We start from the raw sequence: 25,245 nt of genomic DNA, 5'->3' as shown, positions 1-25,245 counted from the left end.
GTCCATCAATGTCTAAAAATGACAAATTCCTTAGTCTCTTAGGTCACAAAACCTTCACTAATATGTGGTAATATTCTGGGCTTCTTACTTTTTGTTTGGAAGTTTTCTTACCAGGGGCTAACGTGATCTAAAGAGAAGGGTGGATGGCTAGTATGCAACATATACTAAACATACCTAATTAATTTTAAAAGGAATCAGGAAATATTATATAATTCATTAGATATTCTAGAATTTCTAAAAACAGACAGGGACAGCCATCTTTGGAAGTTTTTCCAGTATTTAATCAGTCTCATTTTGTAAGATTATTTATGGGTAATCTTAATATATTTTGCACAATTTAAGTGGTTGCTTTTTAATTTAATTTAATTTAATTTTTTTTGAGACGAAGTCTCACTCTATCACCCAGGCAGGAGTGCAGTGGCACGACCTTGGCTCACTGCAACCTCTGCCTCCTGAGTTCAAGTGATTGTCCTGCCTCAGCCTCCTGAGTAGCTGGGATTACAGGCGTATGCCACCACGCCCGGCTAATTTTTGTATTTTTAGTAGAAATGGGGTTTCACCATCTTGGCCAGGCTGGTCTCGAGCTCCTGACCTCAGGTGATCCGCCCACCTCAGCCTGCCAAAGTGCTGGGATTACAGATGTGAGCCACCACACCCGGCCTAAGTGCCTATTTTATAGCTTTAACTTTTGCAAAGATTGGAAAAGGTCCTAATTTTATAACCCACAAATACTCTTTCATGTGCATGAAGACTGTGCTTGCCTTTCTTCTCAGGCTTTTTTTGTAACAGATTTAAAAACTCTCAATTAAATAATTCACGTTTTCCTAATCCATCAATTGTTTTTAAATCTATTTCTAAATTTATTCTATCATTTTAAAATAGAGCAAACCAAACCAACTTGATAATCTACCAATAAACAATGCTTGGGAAAAATTATCTTTCCACTTTTGTGTATCTTTTTCTTTCTCTTTCTAAGATTAACTCAGTAACTTTTGTTTTATTTTTTGATATTGTTATGATTCTCATAGACTTTGCTGCTCTATTGCCAAACTACTCATATCCCCCTGTTACTGTGAAACTTGGTGAAATTCCTCAGGGATTTTGAGACATCAAAGCAGTAAGTAAATGTGCATGCCTATTCGTTAAGAACTCCTTTATACATATATGGATTTTTAAAATGTGTTTTAATAAAAATAAATACAGAATGAAAAACTAACCCTTAATCCCAAACATATTTCTTATAGGACTATTTAGTGCAATAAAATAATCCTGTCATTTTCAATTCATTTACTCACAAACTATTTCTTTTTGTGAGGATTTTGTTGACAGCACAGTAAAATCAGTACTATACTGGAAGAGGTTTACAGAGGCCCAGCAGGCACTTTTCACTTTTTCCATTAAACATTCCATATGCATCCATCAAGTCATTACAGTATTCCACATATCTGTCAACCTTTGCCAGGCTATCACACACAAGCATGCACCCTAAGACGATTCTTATGAAATATTCATAAACATTTTCAAGTTACAAATTCTTCTCATTCAAGATAAGATTTAATGGCAACATTTTCCCGGAGAAGTTAATGAGAACTCTACTCATAATAAACGAGCTCCGATATACAATTGCCCTATGGTTTCACCAGCACTCTGGTTGGGAACAAATTCAACACCAATTCACATTCAGCATTCTTTTGTTTAGGTGCCTGAGGCTATGTCTCCCTGGCTGTCAGTAATCTGATAAAAATATAAAAAATCAGTCAGTTTGGATGAAGAGTGATTTAACCCTAATGACCATATCCAACCTACTAGTTGATTTTTACCATACTCTGCAGGGAGAATATCAAGTGATATTTTTCACCCCTTAAGTCAAGTTGGGCTTTGGACAGCTAAATTGGTGAGTCTGAATCCTCTGATTAGTATGCTTGATTGACTAAGGGCAGAAGTGGACTGAAACACTCTCCACATAAATGAGAAATCTTGTCCAAATTGAAAGCATGTATTGTAACCACTCAATCAGCTCCCATGGGGGAAGCGAATAAGCTAAATTAATGCTAAAATGGTTAGAGGCATTTTCAGGCAGTTGTTGTGAATCCTGGCTGCTTTTTCCCCCATGCTTATTTATTTTGAAAATTTTTATTTTAAGGATTTTAATAGAAATGAAAAATATAGTATGATAAGTTCTCACATATTTATTACCTGACTTCACCAGTTATTAATTTTCTTACATTTCCTTTATATTTCTCTGTGTATCTTTCTCATTCTGATCTGAAAACATATTTGTTTGGTAGTAAAGAACCATGATTGAAGGCACAATGGTGCTAATACTGAGAGAAGCTATCTTAAACATTTATTCATAAACACAAATAAATTAACAAACTGCGAGGATCATAAAGAGCCCTAGGTTTGGAATAACAGCACTAGCTCTCTGAAAAATAAATGTACAACATTGGATAAGACATTCAAACTCTCTGAGAAGTAGTTACTTACCATACAGCAGTGACCATCCTACTTATACAGGAATTTTTATGAGGATAAGGAGTGTTTAACTGAGGGTACGTATCTGAAAGTAAACTAGCGTTATACAGACAAAGTCGTGGCTCTGCATAGGTCATTTTGGTCAAGGAATGATCCCGTACACAACAGCAGTCACGTAAGATTATAACGGAGCTGAAATTTTCCTATCAGCAAGTGACATCAGAGTGTCCTAACGTTGTAGTGCAACATATTACTTACATGTTTGTGGTCATGATGCTGTCAACAAACCTACTGCCCTGCCAATTGTATAAAAGTATGGCACATACAATTATGTGCATACTTGATAATAATCAACTATATTAGTGGTTTGTGTATTTACAATACTATATATATTTTTGCTATTTTAGAGTGTACTTCTCCTACTTATATATAAAAGAAATTTTGGTCAGGTGCTGTGGCTCACACCTGTAATCTCAGCATTTTGGGAGGCTGAGGGGGGTGGATCACTTGAGGCTAGGAGTTCAAGACCAGCCCAGTCAACATGGTGAAATCTCGTCTCTACTGAAAACACAAATATTAGTCAAGCATGGTGGCACACATCTGTAATCCTAGCTACTTGGGAGGCTGAGGCAACAGAATCGCTTGAACCTGGGAGACAGAGGTTGTAGTGAGCTGAGGTCATGCCACTGCATTTCAGCCTGGGTGACAGAGGGAGACCGTCTCAAAAAACAAAAAAAAAAACAAAAAAATTAAAATAGTTAACTGTGAAACAACCTCAAGTCAGGTCTTTCAGGAGGCAAGTCAGAAGAAGGTATTATTATCATAGGAGATGACAGCTCCATGCATGTTACTGTCCCTGAAAAACTTCCAGTGGAACAAGACGTGGAGGTGGAAGACAGTGATACTGATCCTGACCCTGTGTAGGCCTTGGCTAATGTGTGTGTGTTTCTTAGTTTTTAACCAAAAAGTTTAAAAAATAAAAAAATAAAATAAAATTTTAAAAATACAAAAGGGCTTCTATAGAACAAGGATATAAACAAAAATATTTTTATCAAGTGTGCAATGTGTTTTAAGCTAAGTGTTAATTACAAGAGTTGAAAAGTTTAAAAAAGTGAAAAGTTTATAAAGTAAAAAAGCTATAGTAACATAAGATTAATTTATTATTAAAAAGAAAAATATTTGTAAATAAATATACTGTAGTCTAGTTGTAAAGTGTTTATAAAGTCTACAGTAGTCATTAATAAGGTCCTAGGCCTTCATATTCACCCACCACTCACTCACTGACACCTAGAGCAACTTCCAGTCCTGCAAGCTCTACTGATGATAAGTGCCCTATACAGGTATACCAGTTTTTGTCTTTTACATCATATTTTTACTGTACTTTTTCTATGTTTAGAGATGTTTAGATACATAAATACTTACTACTATATTATAATTGCCTGCAGTATTCAGTACAGCAATACTGTATTCTGGGAGCAATAGGCTATACCATATAGACTAGATACACAGTAGGCTACACCATCTAAGTTTGTGTAAGTACACTCCATGATACCAGCACAACAACAATGAAATCATCTAATGAGGCATTTCTGAGAATGTATCGCCTTTGTTAAGTGATGCATGCCTGTTTTATTCAAGTAACTATGTTTTAAAACATCTTCAGTGAAAGTAGGAACTGTTCCTTACCATGGTTAGAAAACAATAACAATATAATAAATGTTTATTGAGTATTTACTAAAGGCTAGGTGATATGAAGACAACACTATCATTATGCTGGTTTTACAAGGACGAAATGAAGTCTTAGAACGTTTAAAAAGTTTGACTACTGACTTACAGCAATTAAATAGTAGAGCTGGGACTCAAATCCCATGTAACTGTTCAGATTCTCTACTCATGGGATGTGAGGTTGGAAATTCAAGTATAAACAAATGTACACATGGAGACCTCTCATGTACACATGATGCAAATGTACACATGAAGACCACTCATGTCAGAACTGTAAAGAATGTCTCTAGTTACCTCTTTTTGCCCCCACTCCCATCACCCCAGATATTATATTCTCACCCATTTTCCAATGTGAAGGATACTAAATTGGTATTATCCTGATATAAACTGTCTTTTTAAAAAGAAAAACTTTAGACAAAATAAGTTTAACAGTTTATTTGAGCATAAAGGGATTTATGAGTCAGGCATTATTCAAAACTGAAGAAGGTTTGGGGAGCTCTGAGTTAGCAATGTGAACAGAGGGTTTTTATAAAGCTGAATGCAGTGGTAAAAAACAAAATAAATTACTTAATTGGCTACAGCTAAGCATTTGCCTTATTAGGGTATGCTCCTTATTTTTAAACTGGATTGGATCTACATGTTTTATAATCAATTAGAGCACACAATTTATAAAGCCACTCAAAACAAAGGAAAAATCCTACATATTTAGTGAGTCATAGTAAGATCTTCTTAAAACCACAAGGAAAATACTTTTATATATGTTTTGCCTATAACCTTCTGTAGAAGTCACAGAAAACTTCTCAGTAAGGAAAGATTTGAAATAGCTACAACAATGCTTGCCTGGCTGTTACATTAATAGTATAATTGGAAGAAGGGCCAATTGAATTTTCATTGGTCAAATAGTACACTTTTTTTTTTTTTTACTAGTTTTACTCTAAAGCTAAGAAAGCTTTGAACTTTTAAAATTTATAAAACCAATCATAGGGTTTGATAATAGCCAAAATGTAAGACAAAGTATCAAAATTGTCCTTTTTAACAGAACAGGAATACAATATTGAATTATATCACAGGTGTTTTAATATCCATAATACCTTCACCAGGTTGTACTATTATTTAATTATAGATATGCTATTATTATTATAAACAAAGAAGTTATATTAAAACAATCATTAATGTGGGTATTGGAAAAATGTTACGCAAGCATGGCTTGTCGGAACTATAAGAGTCATTCCTGAATTTCATTCTATGACTCATGTTTATATATGATGAAATTTACCCTACAACTTCCTGAAAATTATCTTTGTATAAGAATTATAAAAGAAGTTTAATGGGAGTATTTTATCTCCTTATGAAGCACAAGCACACTAGCTCTTCACTGAATGGTAGGGAATAGTCCTTTTAACAAGCTAACAAAGTAATGAGGTTTAGATTGAAACAAAAGGGAAATTAGAACTAAATCTTGAAGAATAAATATAACTTTATCTGAAGGATTTTCTGGTGGTTCTTAATTAATTATGAATATTAGGCAAAATTTAAGTCTTCTATTGTACTATGTATATTTCTAGATTATATAATCTAACTTTTCCTAATTTTTTAATAAAAAATTGATTTAAAATGTAAAATTATTCCAACATTGATTAAAAATTTGTGTTGTATGTTTAAATTTAAATATTAGATGATTAAAATATTTAAATAATTAAGATGTTAGATGGATATAATATTCAAGTAACTGTGAATTTATTAATTTAAGAAAATTCATAAGATATTTAAAATAAATGAGATTACTGGGTGTATTCTAAAATGCAATATGAGAGAAAATATACAAAATAAAATTACATAGACTTAATGAAATTTTGAAATGCAAATCTAGTAAATAAGAAGTAACTTTTTTACCTGCAATAGAAAGACTTTTTTTAACTGCTCAATATTAAAACTACAAAAGGTTTATTCTTAACTATAATATATACGATCTATAAACCTATCCCAATAGTGTTTGCATAAATACAGCAAATATATATTTTCAGTTAAAAAGCAATTTAATGAATATTTATGAGGATAATAAATTAACATATATTAGCAGTTACTTATTACAATAATATTTTATTGAGTGTATGTTGTTTTCAAAGTTCAACTGAAAATATTTTCTGTTTGTATAGATTTAAGTTTTTATAGCTTATTACAGGCTAATTTGTTATACAAATAAGACACTGATTGATTTCAAAACCACATACGTTGTGCATATATAATGTTAATTACAAAAGTTTTAGGGAGAAGTGTTTTTTTCCCAAACAGATATTAAATTTTCAATATTGTTTCCTTCCAAAAGTAATTTAATTCTGCCTCCACATATTTCATAGTAACAGATTAGTAAAATTCAAACTGCTGCCTAATGCTCCTTAGCAATGTGTTCTTAAGCAAGATAATAATAATAATTAAGCAATATTTATCAAGAGACAGTCTGACAAAAAGAGAAAATGAGCGAGAACTTAGGGCCATATATATAGTGACTAATAATTAGACCTCAAGTTAATTCTTTTAAAATTCTATTGGTATAGAATTAAGGGTTTATTTATTTGTTTGTTTCTTAAGCACCCATCTTACCTATGAAATATCAATGCAGAAACGAAAGTAACTATGTTAAATCACAAAGTCAGTTTCAGGATATTCTAAACTGAAATACATAAAAAAATAATGAACTAGAATTTCAATGTCATAACCATTCCTGAAATAAATCTAAACCTTGAAGTCCTGAGTTTTAACTTAAAACAAACAGAGCAGGGGTTCTACCATTTAGCAAATGACAAAACTTAGATTTTGAGTCCATAGAATGGTAACCACTCAGAAAATATAATCCAAGGAGAAAATACAGTTCTTGATAAAATCTTCCCATATGATTAAATTAAATGTCAGCTGACTTTTGATGAATGTTTAGTATGTGCCAGGCATTGTGCTGAGTACTTACATGTATTATATTAGTTCAATTATTTTTTACAACTTTATGATGTAGGCCATTACATGATATTCACAATTTTGTGCTACGGTTTTTGGGAACCATACATGATATCTCAACTTTGGAAAATAAATTAAAATGTGTATTAGAATAAAACTATTCTATAAATGTAATATAGTTCTAATTTTTAAAAACATTGTTTTCCTAATATTATATAATTTCATCACCTTAATAAAAAGTATATGCATAAAAATAAACACTGAAGGATGTAAAAATCTAAAGCAGGTACCACCTTGTTATGACATTATTTATATTTCTCCATAATTTAAAGTTGTATTTATTTTTAACATTAATTTCTTCATTTATTTATATCTGTTTTATTCCACAAAAACAATTTGAAGACTTCAGTTTTTTTTCTGTTTAACTCAAAGATCAAATTATGCTACATGGCACCAACACAATCCTTAGTGCTGAATAACACAAAGGTGCAATCTTGAAAGACTAATACTTTTTCTGTAATGGATTTATTAAATAAGTATATTATTATCTTCAGTTTAGTTTTGCATGTTTGAGTGAGCTGTCACACTTCTCCATCATTAAATTCATGCCCTTTCTCTTTAGAACCTCATACAGATATTAAGGGCTTCATATATAATATTTAATATTTATTACAAATTTATCATGCATGCATTTTCAGATTTAATATTCACACAACCTTATGAATTGAGCGTATTTTTGTCATCAATGTAGAGATTTTGAAAACCAAAAAATAAAAAATAAGGAAAAACTTGTGTGACTTCAGTGGGGTTCAGTAATAATTCTATGATCACATAACTATGAAGTAGAAGAGCTTGAAATTGAGTTCGTTTCTCCTATTCTTGCATCCTGCAATGCTGTGTTTCATTATTTAAAATGAATTACAAGTTGAGCAGATAGCAATACAGAAGATTGGAAGGGCTGTGAAGCTATCAACAGGAGGAAAAATTGACATTTTTAACCAGATACAGAGGAAGAGGGAAAAGCTAAAATGTGAAAGAAGAGGTCAGTATTACCACAAAGCACCATAGCAGACATCTATATTGATAAGCCCAAGTAATTGCCCAACAGTTTAGACCAAAATATGTCTAGAGCTTACTGTTTCAAATTTTAGAGTACTATATATAAAATATATATAAAAATATTTCTGAAACATGGGTAGTTTTAGGGGGCGAACTGTATAGAAGGGATTAGCTGCTGTTTCTTTCCCTTCCTCCCTTCTTCTCTTCATCTCTCCATCACTGTTTTCTCTCTCTCTTCCTTGCTATCTTACTTTGCTTAATTTATGTTATAACATTTAATTAGGAAAAACAAGACGCTCAGCACCTTTATTTAATATTGTTAACTTTGTATACATACATGGGGATTATGAATGCTAACTATATTACAATAAGAAATATGCAAAAATCAACCTTCTGATACATGATGCCATTTGCTATGATGTTGTAATTTTCAAATGGTTCAAAAGTATAATTAAATTATATTTTCATGTAGGCAAAACACATGCACGACTTCTAAATTATGCAGTCAATTCTTGACAGACTTTGAAGATTTGTAGACACACTTTTATTTGGTTTTAAGCCATGGAAAATACTTTAAATAAACAGGAATAGAAGTTGAAACATTCAGTTATTCTTGCTCTAAACTTACTTTTTAAAAGTTTGATTGCTAAATTGCAGAATAATGACACATTCTAAAGTCTTTATATTATAACCCATGTTTGAAGTTGTATCTCAACAAAAAAACCTTTTGTATATATAGTAATATTTGGTTTAAATCATTTAAAAATAATTTACTTCCGCCATTGGAAAATAGAAAGTAGTCTGATTTGAAAACAGCAGCAGATTTAGCTTTCAAAACAATAAACTATTATTTTCCAATTTTGTATTCTAGTGCTGACCATGTTTTCCATGACAAATAGAGCAGCTTTGGAGTCTTAGAATCATAAAAGATAGAGAAATTGTTGTTTTTAGCAATTACTTCTGAGAATTAGGTAAGAAGTGCCTTATTAAATTATTCAGTGAACAAGCATGTTATTTTAAAGTACCAAGATAGTGTTTGCTTTTTATTTTTGTTCATAAAATGTCTTCAAAAATTGTCTTAATAAAAAAAGAGGCAAGTTTGCCTTCCTATTCAGATCATATGTAAAAACCTCATTCATGACACTGAATTAAAGATTTGTTTTCATGTAAAATATTCATAGAATGTCACTTAAAGAGATTTCTTCAGTTCATTCACACCAGGGAAAATTATGATGTATCAACAGCTTCAATAGGAAAGGTGTCTTTCTCTTCTTTCCTCTCTTTTCCGCCCCACTGCCACATTACATTAGGCCATATCAGTGCTCATACATACAGCTCTTACACACACACACACACACACACACACACTCACACAACGTGAATATTTTATCTGTAAAAATATTGATTTCCTTTTTTGTACCCATTGCATTAGGCACCCTATATCTTTAAGGCTAACTAGTTAAGTGCATCTACAGATTTTATTTTTGGGAAACAAAAACTAGAGTTCCACCAACTTTTACCGCAAGAAAAGTAGAGTAAATGTTGGTTTCTAATAATTAGAATAAATAAAACAATATTCTTTTGACCACAATTATCATTTGGATTGAACAAATGTTCTTAAGGGAAACAAAAAGGAGACTAGAATAAATGAAACTTTTAGTTCAGCAAATATCACAAGTATGCAAATGCTTCATGTAAAATAAGTTATCAAAATGTAATATTTCTCAGCATTAACTTTAGCTGACGAAACTAGAGGATTTCTTATTGATCTTCCCATTGTCCATTCATTGACTATTAATTGTAAATCACCGATATATATACATATATTTTCTCACTAAACCTCTAACTCAATATTTTAAATGTAATTATTTTCTGGATTCAGTTGTGTTTGAAATTCAGAGTATCAAGTCTGCTTTTCTTTAAATAACGCTACTCCTCCCTAATTTGCAAGAAGCAATTTACTTGAAAGTACAAACAAATAACATCTCTCATTTCCTATCTCTCATTTTCCTTCAGGCTCTTTCCAAAGGCTTGTCTGTCTAAGCATGCTTTATGGACTTAAGCAGTGCTGAAGTTATACACTGGCCCAATAAGGGACAATAATATGTAGACGTCAAGTCACATATCTAAAAGCCATTTGCCTATATTACTTTCTATTTATATTAAAATATAAATCTTATCTGATGAATACATAGAAAATGTTTCATTTGTAGGAAACTACAAAATCATTTGGATGTCTGGCCCTTTAAAATTGTCATTATAAGGATAAAAAACTATATAAGAATAATGAAAAAACTAGCTAATATTGACTAATATCTTAGCACATTACAGAAAGTACTAGGTAGTGATGTATATTACTGCATTTATAAAAAAAGCAACAGAGTTTTTGGATTTTTTGTGTAATTTAATTATGCACAAATGGATAATTAATCAAGATATATTATTCATCTGCAATTTTACTGCACACAAAATTGACTTCCACAGGAAAGGGGGCTGATATGTACTGTGGATTTAGACAGTGGCCCAACCTCCATGTTTCAGAGGGATTTACTTGATTTCTAGTTGTCTTGTAGTACCAGTAACTTTTTGTTATTATTGCTTCTGGTAGAAATGGCCCTAAGTAGAAAGTCAAATGCTTTTATTGAATTTTATAAAATTAATTTCCATACTAGAGTGCTATTCTGCAGTTTGGGATTTTGTGAGGGTCTTGGTATCTGTTTTACTATGTGTCAGGTTATCACCGAGAGAAATGTGAGTACATTGTGACAAATTAATGTTTTGTCTGAAAGTTTAAATATTTAAAGCACTCTCCCATAAAATAAACTGTTATAAACACGTAGCTAAAATGAACCTAAAGCCTTTCCTCTAAGGCTTCAGCTTAAGGAAACTAGCACAACTATATCTGGGGAACTTGGTTGACTCTTTTTCTGCAGCAAGATGTGGATTTCACAGCACATATCAGAAAGCCATTTGCAGTTCATAGTTCCTACCCTGCAATGTTGGGATTTTCTCATCAATCTCTTCCCAGAGATTAAATTACATACATTCTTAGTATTTATGATCAAACTAATGAGATCTCCTTCTTCATGACTGCAGATTATTTTTCCCCTCATTTCAAGAGATAATCTAATAATTTAATATCATAATTATGCTTCCCCTTTGCCCTCCCTAGCTCAGATGTAGAGATTCCCTCCCAAATTCATTTTTAAACTCTGATTTAGTAACTACTGCACAGCCAAAATAAAATGAACTTCTCTTTAGTCATTCAGCTGCATGTTCCCAGACTAAATGTTCATTTAGAATCATGACTAACTGTTGATTCATAAAGAAGTCTGTTGGTTTTCTGCCTTTTTCAACCCAGCTGAATTACATTTTACCTCATTTCTGAATTTTAGCTTCAGAATATATTTGACGGACAGTCGAAGCAAATTTGGCTGTAATCATGCTGTATAACTATGTTTAATACATGCTTCCTTTTTCTTACCAATGGAATGTATATTAACAGATACAGCAGCAACGAGTTCCCCCAAATCTCCGGGACAATCCACAGAAAACAGAAGGATGGCTAGAATGGAAATTACAAGGTTGCAGAGAGGACACCCTGTCTCCTCTTTCTAGAAGACAATGCCAAGTTTGTGGCAAGGCTCTGTCTCAAGGGGCATTCTACACAGAAATTTTTGTTAAATTTATTTAATAGGCCTAGAAGGAAAATTATCAGGGAAAATGATATCAGGATCTTTATAACTGTGCCCTATTGCAGATAAACCACTAACTCACTACTTTGTAGATACGGTCAAAGGGTTTTATAATGTAAATATTATCTGTAGCAAATACAAAGAAACTTGCTTTGTTTTAATCCATCATATACTGGTGAAGATTTTGAGTATTTGACCTCTGAGCAAAGTTAGAATTTTTTTTTTTTTTTAACAGAGTTTCATTCTGTCACCCAGGCTGGAGTGCAGTGGCGAAATCTTGGCTCACTACAACCTCCACCTCCTGGGTTCAAGCGATGCTCGTGCCTCAGTCTCCCAAGCAGCTAGCATTATAGGTGCGTGCCAACACACACAGCTAATTTTTGTATCTTTGGTAGAGACAGGGTTTTTCCATATTGGCCAGGCTGGTCTTGAACTCCTGGGCTTACGTGATCCAAAGGTGCTGGCATTACAGGTGTGAGCCACCATGACCGGCCGGGTTAGAAAAAATTATAATTGCTATATTTTAACCTGAATTTTCAAAAGCTTGTTTCTGTATACAAAATAAATACACAATAATTATAGAACACTTAGAAATGCAAAAAAAAAGGAAAAGTAGAAATTATCCATAATTCTATCTAACCAGTTATATAATTGGCCCCTACCACACACATTTTTGTCACTGGTAGGTTGAACAAGCAAAATTCATGTAATGTACCAAAAGCAATAGAACTTTCTTTCCCATTACTCTTTTAAAAATATCCATAGAGGTTCATTTTTCCTGAAACACCTACATAAAAAGTTGGACTGTCCCACTATTCCTCTATTGTTAATAATAAAAGTCCTATAATCGATTTGAGTTAGCAGAGTCTTAAATAAGTAATTAGGTTTCCTAGTCTCATCATGATCAAAATTCTACTCTTGATTTAAAATTGTATCTTCTTACCCCTCCACCAGCTCAGGTCTGCTTTTGGGGAAAGGGGTGTGGTCTGTTATTTCCTTCCCCATGTATTAACTATACTCTTACCTATCTGTTGTTGGAGAAGGCTTAGAAATTAGAGGTTCAGTGGGGAGGATTTTTCTTATGTTACTGTGCTTGTCCTACGGAAGCTTCACACGTTCTGGGGCTCACAGATGTTTAAAGCTGCCTTTGGATCTCCTGGGCATTTGTGAATTAACTGAAGCAGTACCTACTGCAATTTACTTGATCTAGACAAATGCTACTTTAATCTGGCTGGTCACTGCCTAATGAGTCACCATTACAAGTGGCAATTTCAGTACAGATGTGAAGGTAGACCACACTGGCTCTCTGTCACATGTGCTTATGACTGACCCATGGGAAACGCATGTATATTTATTTTTCTGCCCCTACTCATGGGATGCAGGCCAATGTCAACACAGATAATTTTTTTTGTATTTATTTACTAAATTCTTAGTAAACCCATCTCTTACCTTTAGGCTTCTCAGATAAAATCAGATACCATACTATCATGTCCCCCACAGTGCAGGGGACATACATTAAGCCCTCCATGTGGTTCCATTGAAGCCCCAGTCACCAGGTATGCAGTTGAACTTATCATAAATCTCTCCAAAATTCGGCTCATAAAATCCTCTCCCCACAATCTCCAAACCTTTTCTATCTCAGATATGAGTGATAGGTTTAATAGTCTAACCTATTTTTAATTATTTCCTTTAAAATATGGATGCTTGGTAGCTAACTTTGAAATGTTCACTTTTCTTTATCATGGAATCCTAGCTAAAAATTCTAATTTAACCTCTTAATTATCTCTCTATCTATTGATGTATTCTAGCTCTCCCCACTCCACTCCACACAGGCAAGTATACATACACATTCAAGACTTGGGATCTGAAATGAGACTGCCTGGGTTGAAAGCCTTATTGTTTCTTTTTTTTTTTTGAGACGGAGTCTCGCCCTCTGTCGCCCAGGCTGGAGTGCAGTGGCGCGATCTCAGCTCACTGCAAGCTCCGCCTCCCGGGTTCAAGAGATTCGCCTGCCTCAGCCTCCAGAGTAGCTGGGACTACAGTCACCCGCCACCATGCCTGGCTAATATTTTGTATTTTTAGTAGAGAGGGGTTTCACCATGTTGGCCAGGATGGTCTCGATCTCCTGACCTTATGATCTGCCCACCTCGGCCTCCCAAAGTGCTGGGATTACAGGCATGAGCCACCGCACCTGGCCCGATTGTTTCATTTAATTAGCTCTTTGTCTTTGAGCCAGTCACTTTTTCTTTTTGTGTCTTACTCCATTTATAATCTGAAGATAATAATAGTCCCTACCTCAACAATATGATTACTTTGAAGATTAATATAATACATTTTTTTAAAGGCTTAGAAAATTATCTAGCACGTCATTAATAATGTTACCTTCACAGGCAATAATAAAATCATTAGTATTATAATTATTATAAATATTCTCTTGATCTCTTTTTTGATTTATGAGGATTTTTACATGTCATTAAATATTCTCCTTTACATCGAATTGTTATAACATATTCAGCTGTATAAAAGCAGCATGATTTTCAAATACTAAATTGGATGTATATATAATTTCTAATACTTTGTCACATCATCGGTCATTACTATGTTTATCACCTCCATGTGCCCCCCCACCCTGACCCCAACCTTAGAATACATTGATTGAACAGGAATTTCTGGGTCAAAATATGATTATTTTAAGGCATTTAATACATATTAAAAATTATCCAGCAAAAATTTAGTATCACTGTATATTCTGTTTTCAAGAGTATCTTAAAATTCTAGCCTGTCTAATATACTATTAAACACTGATTTAAGGATAAGAGTATTATTGGAAGATAATAAAAAAGACATAGGATATTCTCTAGTTTCCTAATAGAGTGTGCCAAGAGATTCCTGGAAATGTTTTTGGACCTGGGAATTAGCAAAGCTCATTTAAGGTTGAATGAGGAGAAATCCAATATATCTTCAGAACCAGACAGTTTTGCTGACATAACTACACTAATCTTTTTTTTTTTTTAATAGAAAAAGGAAATGAAGTGAGAATGAGCAGTAGTGGCTATCTATTGTGCTGGTTCATCATCAGAAACTTAGACTGAGCTGCTTTAATTATGTAAGTGTATCTGTGGATGAGTGTTAATAAACTTCCATTCAAATAAAATAAATCAAAATTCTGCTACTCTTAGCATATTATATTTTAATTAAAATCCTGATCACAGTTAGTAACTGTAGTTATATAGTTGACAAAATAATCACTAAAGGGTATAAATCATCTAGATACTTGTCTAACATAGAGAACATGATAATTAGTCCATTTGATAATAGATTAGAAGTTTCACATATGTCATAAGATGAACACATTGTGGTTCTCATTTTTTACTATTCCAGATAGGTACCATTATGAAGAGTATGCCAATTTTATTAAGGTCCCACAAACTCAGTGTTACCTGAGTTAAGGTATTTTCTCTCTAAAGAAGTAAGGGCATAAATATATTTTTCTTAAATATCTTAAATTAAAATGTTCTAATGTGGAAAAGCCATCTTTCTGTGATACTCTCTGCCTCTCTTTCTTCCTCTCCCCTTCTCTCTCTCACACACCTATATGCACATACACACTCCACATTCACAAAAGCATGTAATTCCAACAAAACAAAGCAAAATGTTCACCAAACAACTGAATAACATCCATTGGACCAACCTTATAAAGCAGTGGCAATTTTCCTAATTTCAGGAGGGCGATCTGATTTGTTACATTTTTAATTTTCCTAATCCTTTTTAAATCATCTGCCATTCCATAACTCACATCGATGACTTCAGCCTGAAAGAGGAGAAAAAACAAAGAAAAATAAAGCCTCAGAGGAAGAAGTATAGCCAATTGTCCATTTAGTATAACTTATTCATAATAATTTGAAATGTTCAATATAGAATTAATTCTGCCTCTTACCCTGTCCCAATTACCATAAACACGACCTTTCTATTTCTATCAAGGTACAACAATTCTTCTGGGCACTAGAGAAAATGTGTGAGTCATTTTTGCTTTGCTCTCTCTCTCTTCTAAAAAATTACAAATACAGTTCATTCTTCTAACAGACATTTGGAATATTCTACATTCATGTTTCTGGAATATGAGCCATTTTACAAAACACTGAAATATTAATTTCCTTAAGGTTCAACAGCAATTATATAATTCTCAGGCTTGAAAGAAAATTCAAAGGTTTTGTATTGCTATCCAAATTAAGTGCAACGTCCTCACTTGCATGGTCATCCTGAACAGCTGCTCATGATGCTCTGTTCAAGACTGTGCAATAACCAGCTATGAATGACAAATCCTTGGGTCGTGCAGAATACAACCTGTTCAACCACATGTGGCAGTCTAGCAACCCAGGACTTTAGAATATGGCCCCAAATTATCATTTCTGTCACATTTCCCACTACTCACCTAGAGTTACATTTGACCTCAATGTTACTCATTTTTATAAGTCCTCTGTATTAATGCAAAAAAGAAAAAATCTCATGCCTTTCTGGAGATTTCAATAAAAACCTTCTCATGTAGTGAATCCTTTCCTTCTCCTTAAAAAGCACTGAACTGCAGATTCATATATTCCTATGAGCCAAGATGATTGATTTTAGCTTTACTCTCTGTAATATCTATTTATTATTAAAACAATAGTTGTTATGCTTTCCAATGATTATAATGCAAATCTGCTATTTCGAATTATAGCATATATCCACAGAGAGGCTGATTAAAAAAAAAAAAACAGTTAGTCATGGCAAATCATGAAAAAAATAAAGATGGAGAATCCAGATCTCAAGCTTTCCATCCTTCTCAATTGAAACTAATGCACTTCAACAAGTTTTATACGTAATACTTCCATAAAAAATTCATCTGAAGAAAGAGCATTGTTTCTAGAGGAATATAGGAATACCTCCAAGAGATCCGTAAATCTGTTAGAGAAAACATTTTTGGCATGAAATATTTCTTTAGCCATCACATTCATCTGTATCTGTAAAAACTCTATGAATACATTAACGTTCATTTCAAATGTCACCTACCTGATGAATTTTATTTATCTGTTGCCCAAATATGGCCTCTCTCTACTTTGGCTCCCAGAGTAATCTGTTTTTGTCTCTCTTAAGGCCCTCACTAGACATGTCTGCCAGTTTCAGTTTCCAATACAGGGAAATTCCTTGGTGAAGAGCCCATTACATACCCATACTCGCCCAGGTGTCCAGCATATGCTACGGACTCAGTAGGGTTGAATCAAAATGATTATAGCTCATACAATATCTCTAAAAAGTTAAGCTGTACTTTCAAATGGATATGCCAGGAAAATTTAATTGTTAAAAACACTTCTGTCAGAATGATTTTTCATTATAATTTCATTCCTATTAAAAATGATTAAATCAGTGCCTTTAATACGTTTTTTAGTTTGCTGATACCATTACCATATAAATAACTGTTGATATATGATTTTAAAAGTCTGATTAAGTAAATGATCACATAATATTAATGATTACATTGCAAAAGTGAGAAAAATTTCTATTTTTCATTTCATTTCTAAGCTACCTACTAATTATTTGTGATTCACTGACAGCATCTTATAATAAGGCTATTACTCAATTGGTTATGTAAATGAACTTTTTTTATATGTAGCAGAGGTCAAGGAAAACCTTACTTGTTTTGGAGGATATAGATCAGATCGTGTATGCAGGCATACATCAGAGATTGCAAGTTCAGTTCCATACTACCACAGTAAAGCAAATATTGCAATAAAGTGAATCACACAGATTTTGGGTTTTTCCAATACATATAATAGTTATGTTCACACTATAGTCTATTAAGTGTGCAATAGCATTATTTCTAAAACAAAGTATCATACCTTAATTTAAAAATACTTTATTGATCTGAGCTTTCAGTACATTTTTATATTTTTGCTAGTGAAAGGTCTTGCCTCAATGTTGGTGGCTGCTAACTGATCAGGGTCACAGTTGCTGAAGGTTAGGGTGGCTTTGGTAATTTCTTAAAATAAGACAACAGTGAAGTTTGCCACATCAACTGACTCTTCCTTTCATAAAATATTTCTCTGTATCTCTCATGACATGCAGTTTGATAGCATTTTACCCAAAATAGAACTTCTTTAAAATTGGTGTCAATTATCTCACAAACCCTATTGCTGCCTTAGTGAACTCAGTTTACGTAGTATTCTAAATCCTTTGTTGTCATTTCAACAGTGTTCCCGGGAATTGGAAAGATAGAGTCTAGAAGTAGATTCCACCTCAAAAAACCACTTTCTTTGTTAATTCATAAGAAATAACTCTTCATCCGTTCAAGTTTCATCATGACATTGCAACAATTTAGTCACATCTTCAGGTTCAACTTCAAATTCTAGTTTCCTTGCTATTTCCACCACCTTTGCCGTTACCTCCTTAAAATCTTGAACCCCTCAAACTCATCCATAAGGGTTGAAACCAATTTCTTTCAAACTCCCGTTAATGCTGATATTTTGACCTGCTCTCATGAATCACAAATATGGCTAATGGCATTTAGAATGGTATATCCTTTCCAGAAAGTTTTCTATGTACTTTCTCAGATTTATCAGTGGAATCACTATCTGGGGAAGCTACGATCTTACAAATATATTTCTTAAATAATAAGATTTGAACGTTGAAATTACTCCTTAATCTAAGGGCTGCAGAATGGATGTTGTGTTAGCAGCTTTGAAAACAACATGAACCTCCTGTACATCACCATCATAGCTCTTGGGTGACCAGGTACATTGTCAAAGAGCAATAATATTTTGAAAGGAATCTTTTTTTTTCAGAGCAGTAGGTCTCAACAGTTAGGTTGAATATTTTTATTCAGTAGTCCATGTGTAAACACATTTGCTGTTATCCAGTCTTTGTTGTTCCATTTCTAAAGCACAGCAGGGTAGGCTTAGCATAATTCTTAAGGACCCTAGCATTTTTAGAATGGTAAATGAGCACTGGCTTCAACTTCAAGTCACCAGCAGCATTACATCCTAACGAGAGTCAGCCTTACCTTTGGAGCTTGGAAGCCCGGCCTAGCCTTCTTCTCTCTAGCTATGAATGTATTAGATGACATCTTCTTCCAACCTAAGGCTGTTTTGTCTACATGGAAAATCTCTTGTTTAGTGTAGCCACTTTCATTAGTACCTTAACTAGGTCTTACAGATAACTCGCTGTGGCTTCTATATTAGAACGTGCTGATTCACCCTGTACTTTTGTCATGGAGATAGCTTCTTTTCTTAAACCTCATGGATCAACCTCTGTTAACTTCAAACTTCTGCAGCTTCCTCATCTCTCGCAGCTTTCACACAACTAAAAAGAGTTAGGAGCTTGCTCTGGATTAGGCTTTGGCTAAATAAAATGTTGTGGTTTGTTTGATCTTCTATCCTGATCACTCAAACTTTCTCCATATCAGCAATAGGGCTGTTTTGCTCTCTAATTATTCATGTGTTCACTGGAGTAGCATTTTAATTGCCTCCAAGAACTTTTCCTTAGCATTCACAACTTGGCTGTTTGACACAAGGGACCTAGCTTGTGACCTATCTTGGCTTTTGACCTGCCTTCCTTACTAAGCTTAATCATTTCTTCTTATTGAAAGTGAGAGACATGTAACTCTTCCTTTCACTTAGAGGCCATTGTAGGATCCTTAATTGGTTTCATTTCAATATTCTTTTGTTTCAGGGAATAGGGAGGCCCAGGAGAGGGAGGGAGATGGCAAATGGCTGGTGGGTACAGCAGTCAGAACACACATAAATAATATTTGCTGAATCAGTTTGCTGTCTTATATGGGTGCATTTCCTGGTGCCTCAAAATAATAACAATGGACAATGGTAACATCCAAGATTACTGATCACAGATAACCCTAGCACATATAACCATAATGAAAAAGATTGGAATATTGCAGGAATTATCAGAAAGTGACATAGAGATGTGAGCTGAGCACAGGTGCTGAAAAAATGGTACCAATAGACTTGCTAAATGCAGGGTTGCTGTGACCTTCAATTTGTTGAAAACACAGTATCTGTGAAGCACCCTAAGGTGAAACACAATAAATCCAGGTATGCCTGTATAACTGAAAGGTATGACAGTTACGAAAATACAAATTCTTCAAAAGACATTTACAATATTGGAACATATCAGTAGGCTGAGTCAACAATTTAAATAGCTCTTCAACTCATCTTCTCTAAGTAGTACATGTTAATAAATCAAAGTGTTTTAGCATGTAAGAGGATTTGTAGTTTTTCCCACAAAAAATATTTCTAAATACAGACAACGTTATATCAATTTATTTTGGCTTATGCATTAAAAATCAATAATTACAGAAGCCTCAATGTTTTGATGGATTTACAGGCAATAATAAAAACGTATCCATTGCCTTCAAAGCAAGCCTTAAAACTAGATTCTTTTTGAAAGTCTTTTCTATATACTTTCAAACAAACTGAACATCACAGCTGTAGGAAAGCACATTGAATTTTTCTGAGGCAGAAATCAATATACAATGATATGATAAAATGCCAAGCCATTTTTTCCATATATTCTTGTTGCTACAATGAACCTTTTCTTTCTGCATTTATTCCGTCACACTAGAAAACTGTTCACTCAACTAGTTGGGGTACTATGTTAACTTATGACCAAATACCAATGATTAAGACACATCTTACTGGTCTCTATGGGAAATGTCAAATGAGCAGAAATCTAGTTACTTAAGCTATCTATTCTGTGCGTACCACAGTTTTTCTAATGAGGACTTCCTTGGCACACAAGAGAGAGTAATTGAGAGGTGCAACTTAGTTTCTGTTTTACAATTTTTTTTTTTTTTTTTTTTTACCAGAGAGAAATATTTAAAAGGCTACATGTTAATTTTTATTTCAGGTTCTATGCATTCATTTTTATAACCAAGAACAAGGAATTAAACACAACAGCAACAATTGAAAAGGAAATAAAATATCTTATTCTACATTAAAAAAGGAATCAAAGTTTTGGGATGACAACAAAGAGTGGTGGGCCACATACACAGAGCTGTGACAAAGATTTCCACACTTTAAAAAGTTAATTTTTAAAAGCGGCATTCTATATATCAGTGGTTCTATGGTTTTTAATTTGAGTGCCATAGATCACAAACATTTTAAAATAAAAACCATAGAAATCTCCTTTCCCTCATCTGGATCCTCTGGAAACCAAATCAGATAGGTTGCCCTCTTCTTTTTATGGGTGCCATAAAGCGTTAAATACATCACTTAGACAAAGATGTTGTTTATCAACGGCATGCTAACAGGGATCCTATGTTATAATGAAGAAATGTATTATTATACAGATCAAGCTTCAGACTTGTAAAAAAGATGTAACTAAGAAAAAGAAAACATTTAGTGAGCTCCTATTATTTGCTAGGAACATTGCATATAATATCCTATTTTCTTCAATAGCAATCTTGCATTGTCACCGTTTTATAGATAAGGAAAATGATGCTCAGAGAGGTGAAAGAAGCTGTCCAACTTATATGACTAGAATTCAAGGATGGCACTAGATTGTTTCTAGTCACCTTCCAGAAGGTCTTTTCATTGGAAGGGACAATGGGCATTTGGTGGCCACTAAAGACGCTATTGAGGGCACCACTAAGTTAAACACAGCAAATCAACTTGTTGAGTAATGACTATTGTTAAAATTTCAGATTCCATGTCCCATTCAAGAACTATCACACCAGAATCTCTGAGAATTGGCTGTCATAAGAAAATACCATAGACTAGATGGCTTAAACAACACAAATTTATTATCTGAGTTATGGAGGCTAAGAATTCAAGATCAAGGTGCTAGCCAATTTGGTTTCTGGCAATGGCTCTCTTACTGGCTTGTGGACAATCAGCTTCTCACTATGTCCCCACATGACAAACACACCACACACACACACACACACACACACACACACACACACACACAGAAAAAGTGAGAGAAAGAGAGAGAGCAAACTCTCTGGTATCTATTCTTATAAGAATACTAATCTCTCTCTTTTTTTTTTTTTAAGACCGAGTTTCGCTCTTGTTGCCCAAGCTGGAGTGCAGTGGCGCGATCTTGACTCACGGTAACCTCCGCTTCCCGGGTTCAAGCGATTCTCCTGCCTCAGCCTTCCTGAGTAGCTGGGATTACAGGCATGCGCCACCACACCCGGCTAATTTTGCATTTTTAGTATAGACGGAGTTTCTCCATGTTGGTTAGGCTGGTCTCGAACTCCCAACCTCAGATGATCCATCTGCCTCGGCCTCCCAAAGTGTTGGGATTACAGGGGTGATCCACCGAGCTCAGCAAGGATACTAATCTTATCAGATCAGGACCCAACCCTTGTGACCTCATTTAACCTTAAATGCCTTCTTGTAAGGGCCATTCTCAAATATAGTCACACTAGAGTGTCTAGGATCAATGGATGAATTTTGGGAAAGAAGACACAAGTCAGTCCATAGAGGGGCCCTAGAATGTATATTACTTAGGTACTCTAAAGTTCTCACTCTGCTCAAAATAAGACTTTTATACTGGGAGGAAAAAAGCTACTTAGAAGTTAATAAAAATAACTTCCAACACAATGATTTTTGTTTCCAGAAGAGTACTCTATATTCATTGACATATATGTGAGCTATGTGAGAGAGAAATATTATGATCAATAAAGTAATTTAAATGAAAAATAAAAATATCTGTCATCAGTGATAGAGAATAAATGCAAATATTAAATTTATACCTTTTTTAAAAAACAGGTAGAGTAAAATGATTCAAAGATATTTTGTGTCAAATTGTTTAATAAATATGGCAATGAGAATAAAATCATGCATTTCTATTTCACATTAATTTCTCTAATATGGATAATCCTCTATTATTTTAAATATCAAACTTTTCACAAATGAAAGATTCAATCTTTAATTAGAATTTTAATTTACAAAAAATACTTTTTTCAGGTAATAAATAAAATTTGGGAAAAAATAAAGTATAATGCCAAGAAACAAAAAAGTCTACCTTATCAATAAAGAAAATAAATAAATGAAAACTTTTCAAACTGATCAAGCTCAACTTGCTCATATATGCACACAAAAAATAAACAAGAGTAGCTATTTCCAAACTACATAAATAATTTACTAATTCCTATTCAGTTGTACTCCCTAAATGTCAATAATCACACTAGATAGAAACAAACATTGAATCTAGACCAAAATTAGTGATATCACAAAGGTAGTTCTGATAGAACTATTTAATTCTGTTTGATACAATGGCTCTACACACCTTATGTCAGATAGCTATATTATTCACTGAAAATGAGATATTTACATTGTTTGGTAATAACAAAACAACTAGGCTTCCAGTGGATTATGATTGCAGTTGATTAGAAAAATATCATATAATAATACTGTATGGATATATATTTGAATACATATTTATGTACAGATGTGGGATATGCAGATAAAGACACATAGGGACACCTTCATACATTCACAAAGTGGCCACAGCAATCTTTCTGTTCTGAGCACCAAAAACAGTTATTGGTACACAGTAGGAACTAAATAAAATAAGTGAATGAATGAATGACTGAATATGTGTATATATCCAAACAGAGAAGTTAATGCTGAAAAAGAACCATAAATCATTTAATGGAGAGAGAGAGAGAGATTTGTATTTGGAGCTTCGAGTGAGACAAGATGTGTTGAAATTAGCTAGGGACTCCCTAGAAGATGGTGCAAGACAATAAATAATAAACCAATACATACACTTTTTTTCAGTTATTGAGTGATCCAGAACTACCACCACCAAAAACAAATATTTTTATTAAGTACATTCTATATACCCAGCACTGTTACAAGTATTATGTATTCATTATCATCTTTAATCATGACAACAGTTCAAAGAGAAGAGATAAGTTACTGGAATCATCCCCCCTTTTTACAAATAAAGAAGTCAAGGCAAGGAGATGGTAAGTAACATTTTCATAGTCACAGAGCTACTAAATAGTACAAGAGTAATTCAAAGATTGACAGCCTGACTCTATAATCCGGACTTTTCCCCATATAATTTATCATCACATTTTTATCGATTCTTTGCCAAAGAGAAAGCAGGTATACTAGAGAAGGCAGTAGAAGGTAAATGGAAAGGCAGGGGCCCTTTTGAGGATTAAGCAGATGGTGCAGAGCTGATTCTATAAAAACTTAGCAGTCTAAACTTGGGTTAGTAAATGAACTTTTCTGGATCTCAGTGTCCTCATTAGTGAAATGAAGATTTTGAGATAGAACAGTGAATTAGATCATCGGTACCCAATCTGAATGATCATAAAAGTCAAAATTCTTGCATGGCCTATTATGCCCTACATAATCCTCTCTTCATACTGCTCTACGACTTCATCTTTTCTACCAGGGCTGGCCTCAGAGGTTTGTGACCTGTGCAGTTGGACAAGGGTTGTGCTTTAAAAGGCTCCCTGCTTGGTTTAATGCTCTGCTGTCATTGTCTTGAAACTCTTAATAATTTCTGAACAAGGCATTCTGCATTTTTATTTTACATTGAGTCTACAAATTATGTAGCTGGTACCGCCTATTACTCTCCACTTTCTCCCTGGCACAACTACAGCAACTAGCTGGAGTTGTATATGTCCCATAGGGTCTTGGCTTTAGCTGTTCCTTCTTATTAGAAATACACCCTTTTTCCCAGATTCATTTGACTCATTATTTTGCCATTTTCAGGTCTTCTTTCAAATTTCAGCTATTATGGCAACTATAACCACCCTGTTCAATACTACATTCACTCCACCCCAAAACAGCACTATCAGTTTGCTTTACTCTGCTTTTATTTTTCCACAGCATGCTTCAATGTCTAACTATAACTAAATACTTAGCTAAATACATTTACTTATGTGTTTCTTATACGTGTGTGTGTGTGTGTGTGTGTGTATACACATGTAATTTGATTCTTTATTATGTTGATTGTCTGTTCCTTATACAATGTTTACATTTCACTAGGGCTAGGATCTTTCTTCTCCTCATTGATTTATCCCAAGCACTTAAAACAGTGTGAAGTCAGTAGTAAATAAATACCAGTTAAATGGTTAATAGCTTTAACAGTTTATATAAGGATAAAACATTGTGTCTAAAAGAAACCTAATGTCTAATACATTACATGGTCAAAGCAAAGCAAAATTATTTATGTAATTACCAGGTAGGGAATTCCACACCCCAAAGTTCATACTCGGCATCCTCTGTGACTCTTGAGACCACAAGACTTCTGGCAAAGGCAAAACAATCACTTTTACATTCATTCCAATAGAACTAAAAATGTGAGACTCGTAGGATAGTCATATCTT

At 33.7% G+C, this 25,245-nt stretch overlaps 1 protein-coding gene across 14 annotated transcripts in view; it reads right to left on the bottom strand.

The window, feature by feature from the left end:
* The window catches only part of NAALADL2 (N-acetylated alpha-linked acidic dipeptidase like 2), a 1,370,084-nt gene that overhangs the window by 533,912 nt on the left and 810,927 nt on the right, over nucleotides 1–25,245 (bottom strand). For all 14 annotated transcript variants that reach the window (XM_063722339.1, XM_063722336.1, XM_063722335.1 and 11 more), the window contains one exon: nucleotides 15,595–15,714. In XM_063722339.1, coding sequence (XP_063578409.1) covers nucleotides 15,595–15,714 — 120 coding nt within the window. The remainder of the gene's footprint in view (nucleotides 1–15,594; nucleotides 15,715–25,245) is intronic.

Source organism: Pongo abelii, chromosome 2 (genome assembly GCF_028885655.2).
Source record: "Pongo abelii isolate AG06213 chromosome 2, NHGRI_mPonAbe1-v2.0_pri, whole genome shotgun sequence".
NCBI lineage: Eukaryota > Metazoa > Chordata > Mammalia > Primates > Hominidae > Pongo > Pongo abelii.
Note: the sequence above shows the minus strand (reverse complement) of the source record. Positions and strands in the feature narration are given on the sequence as shown.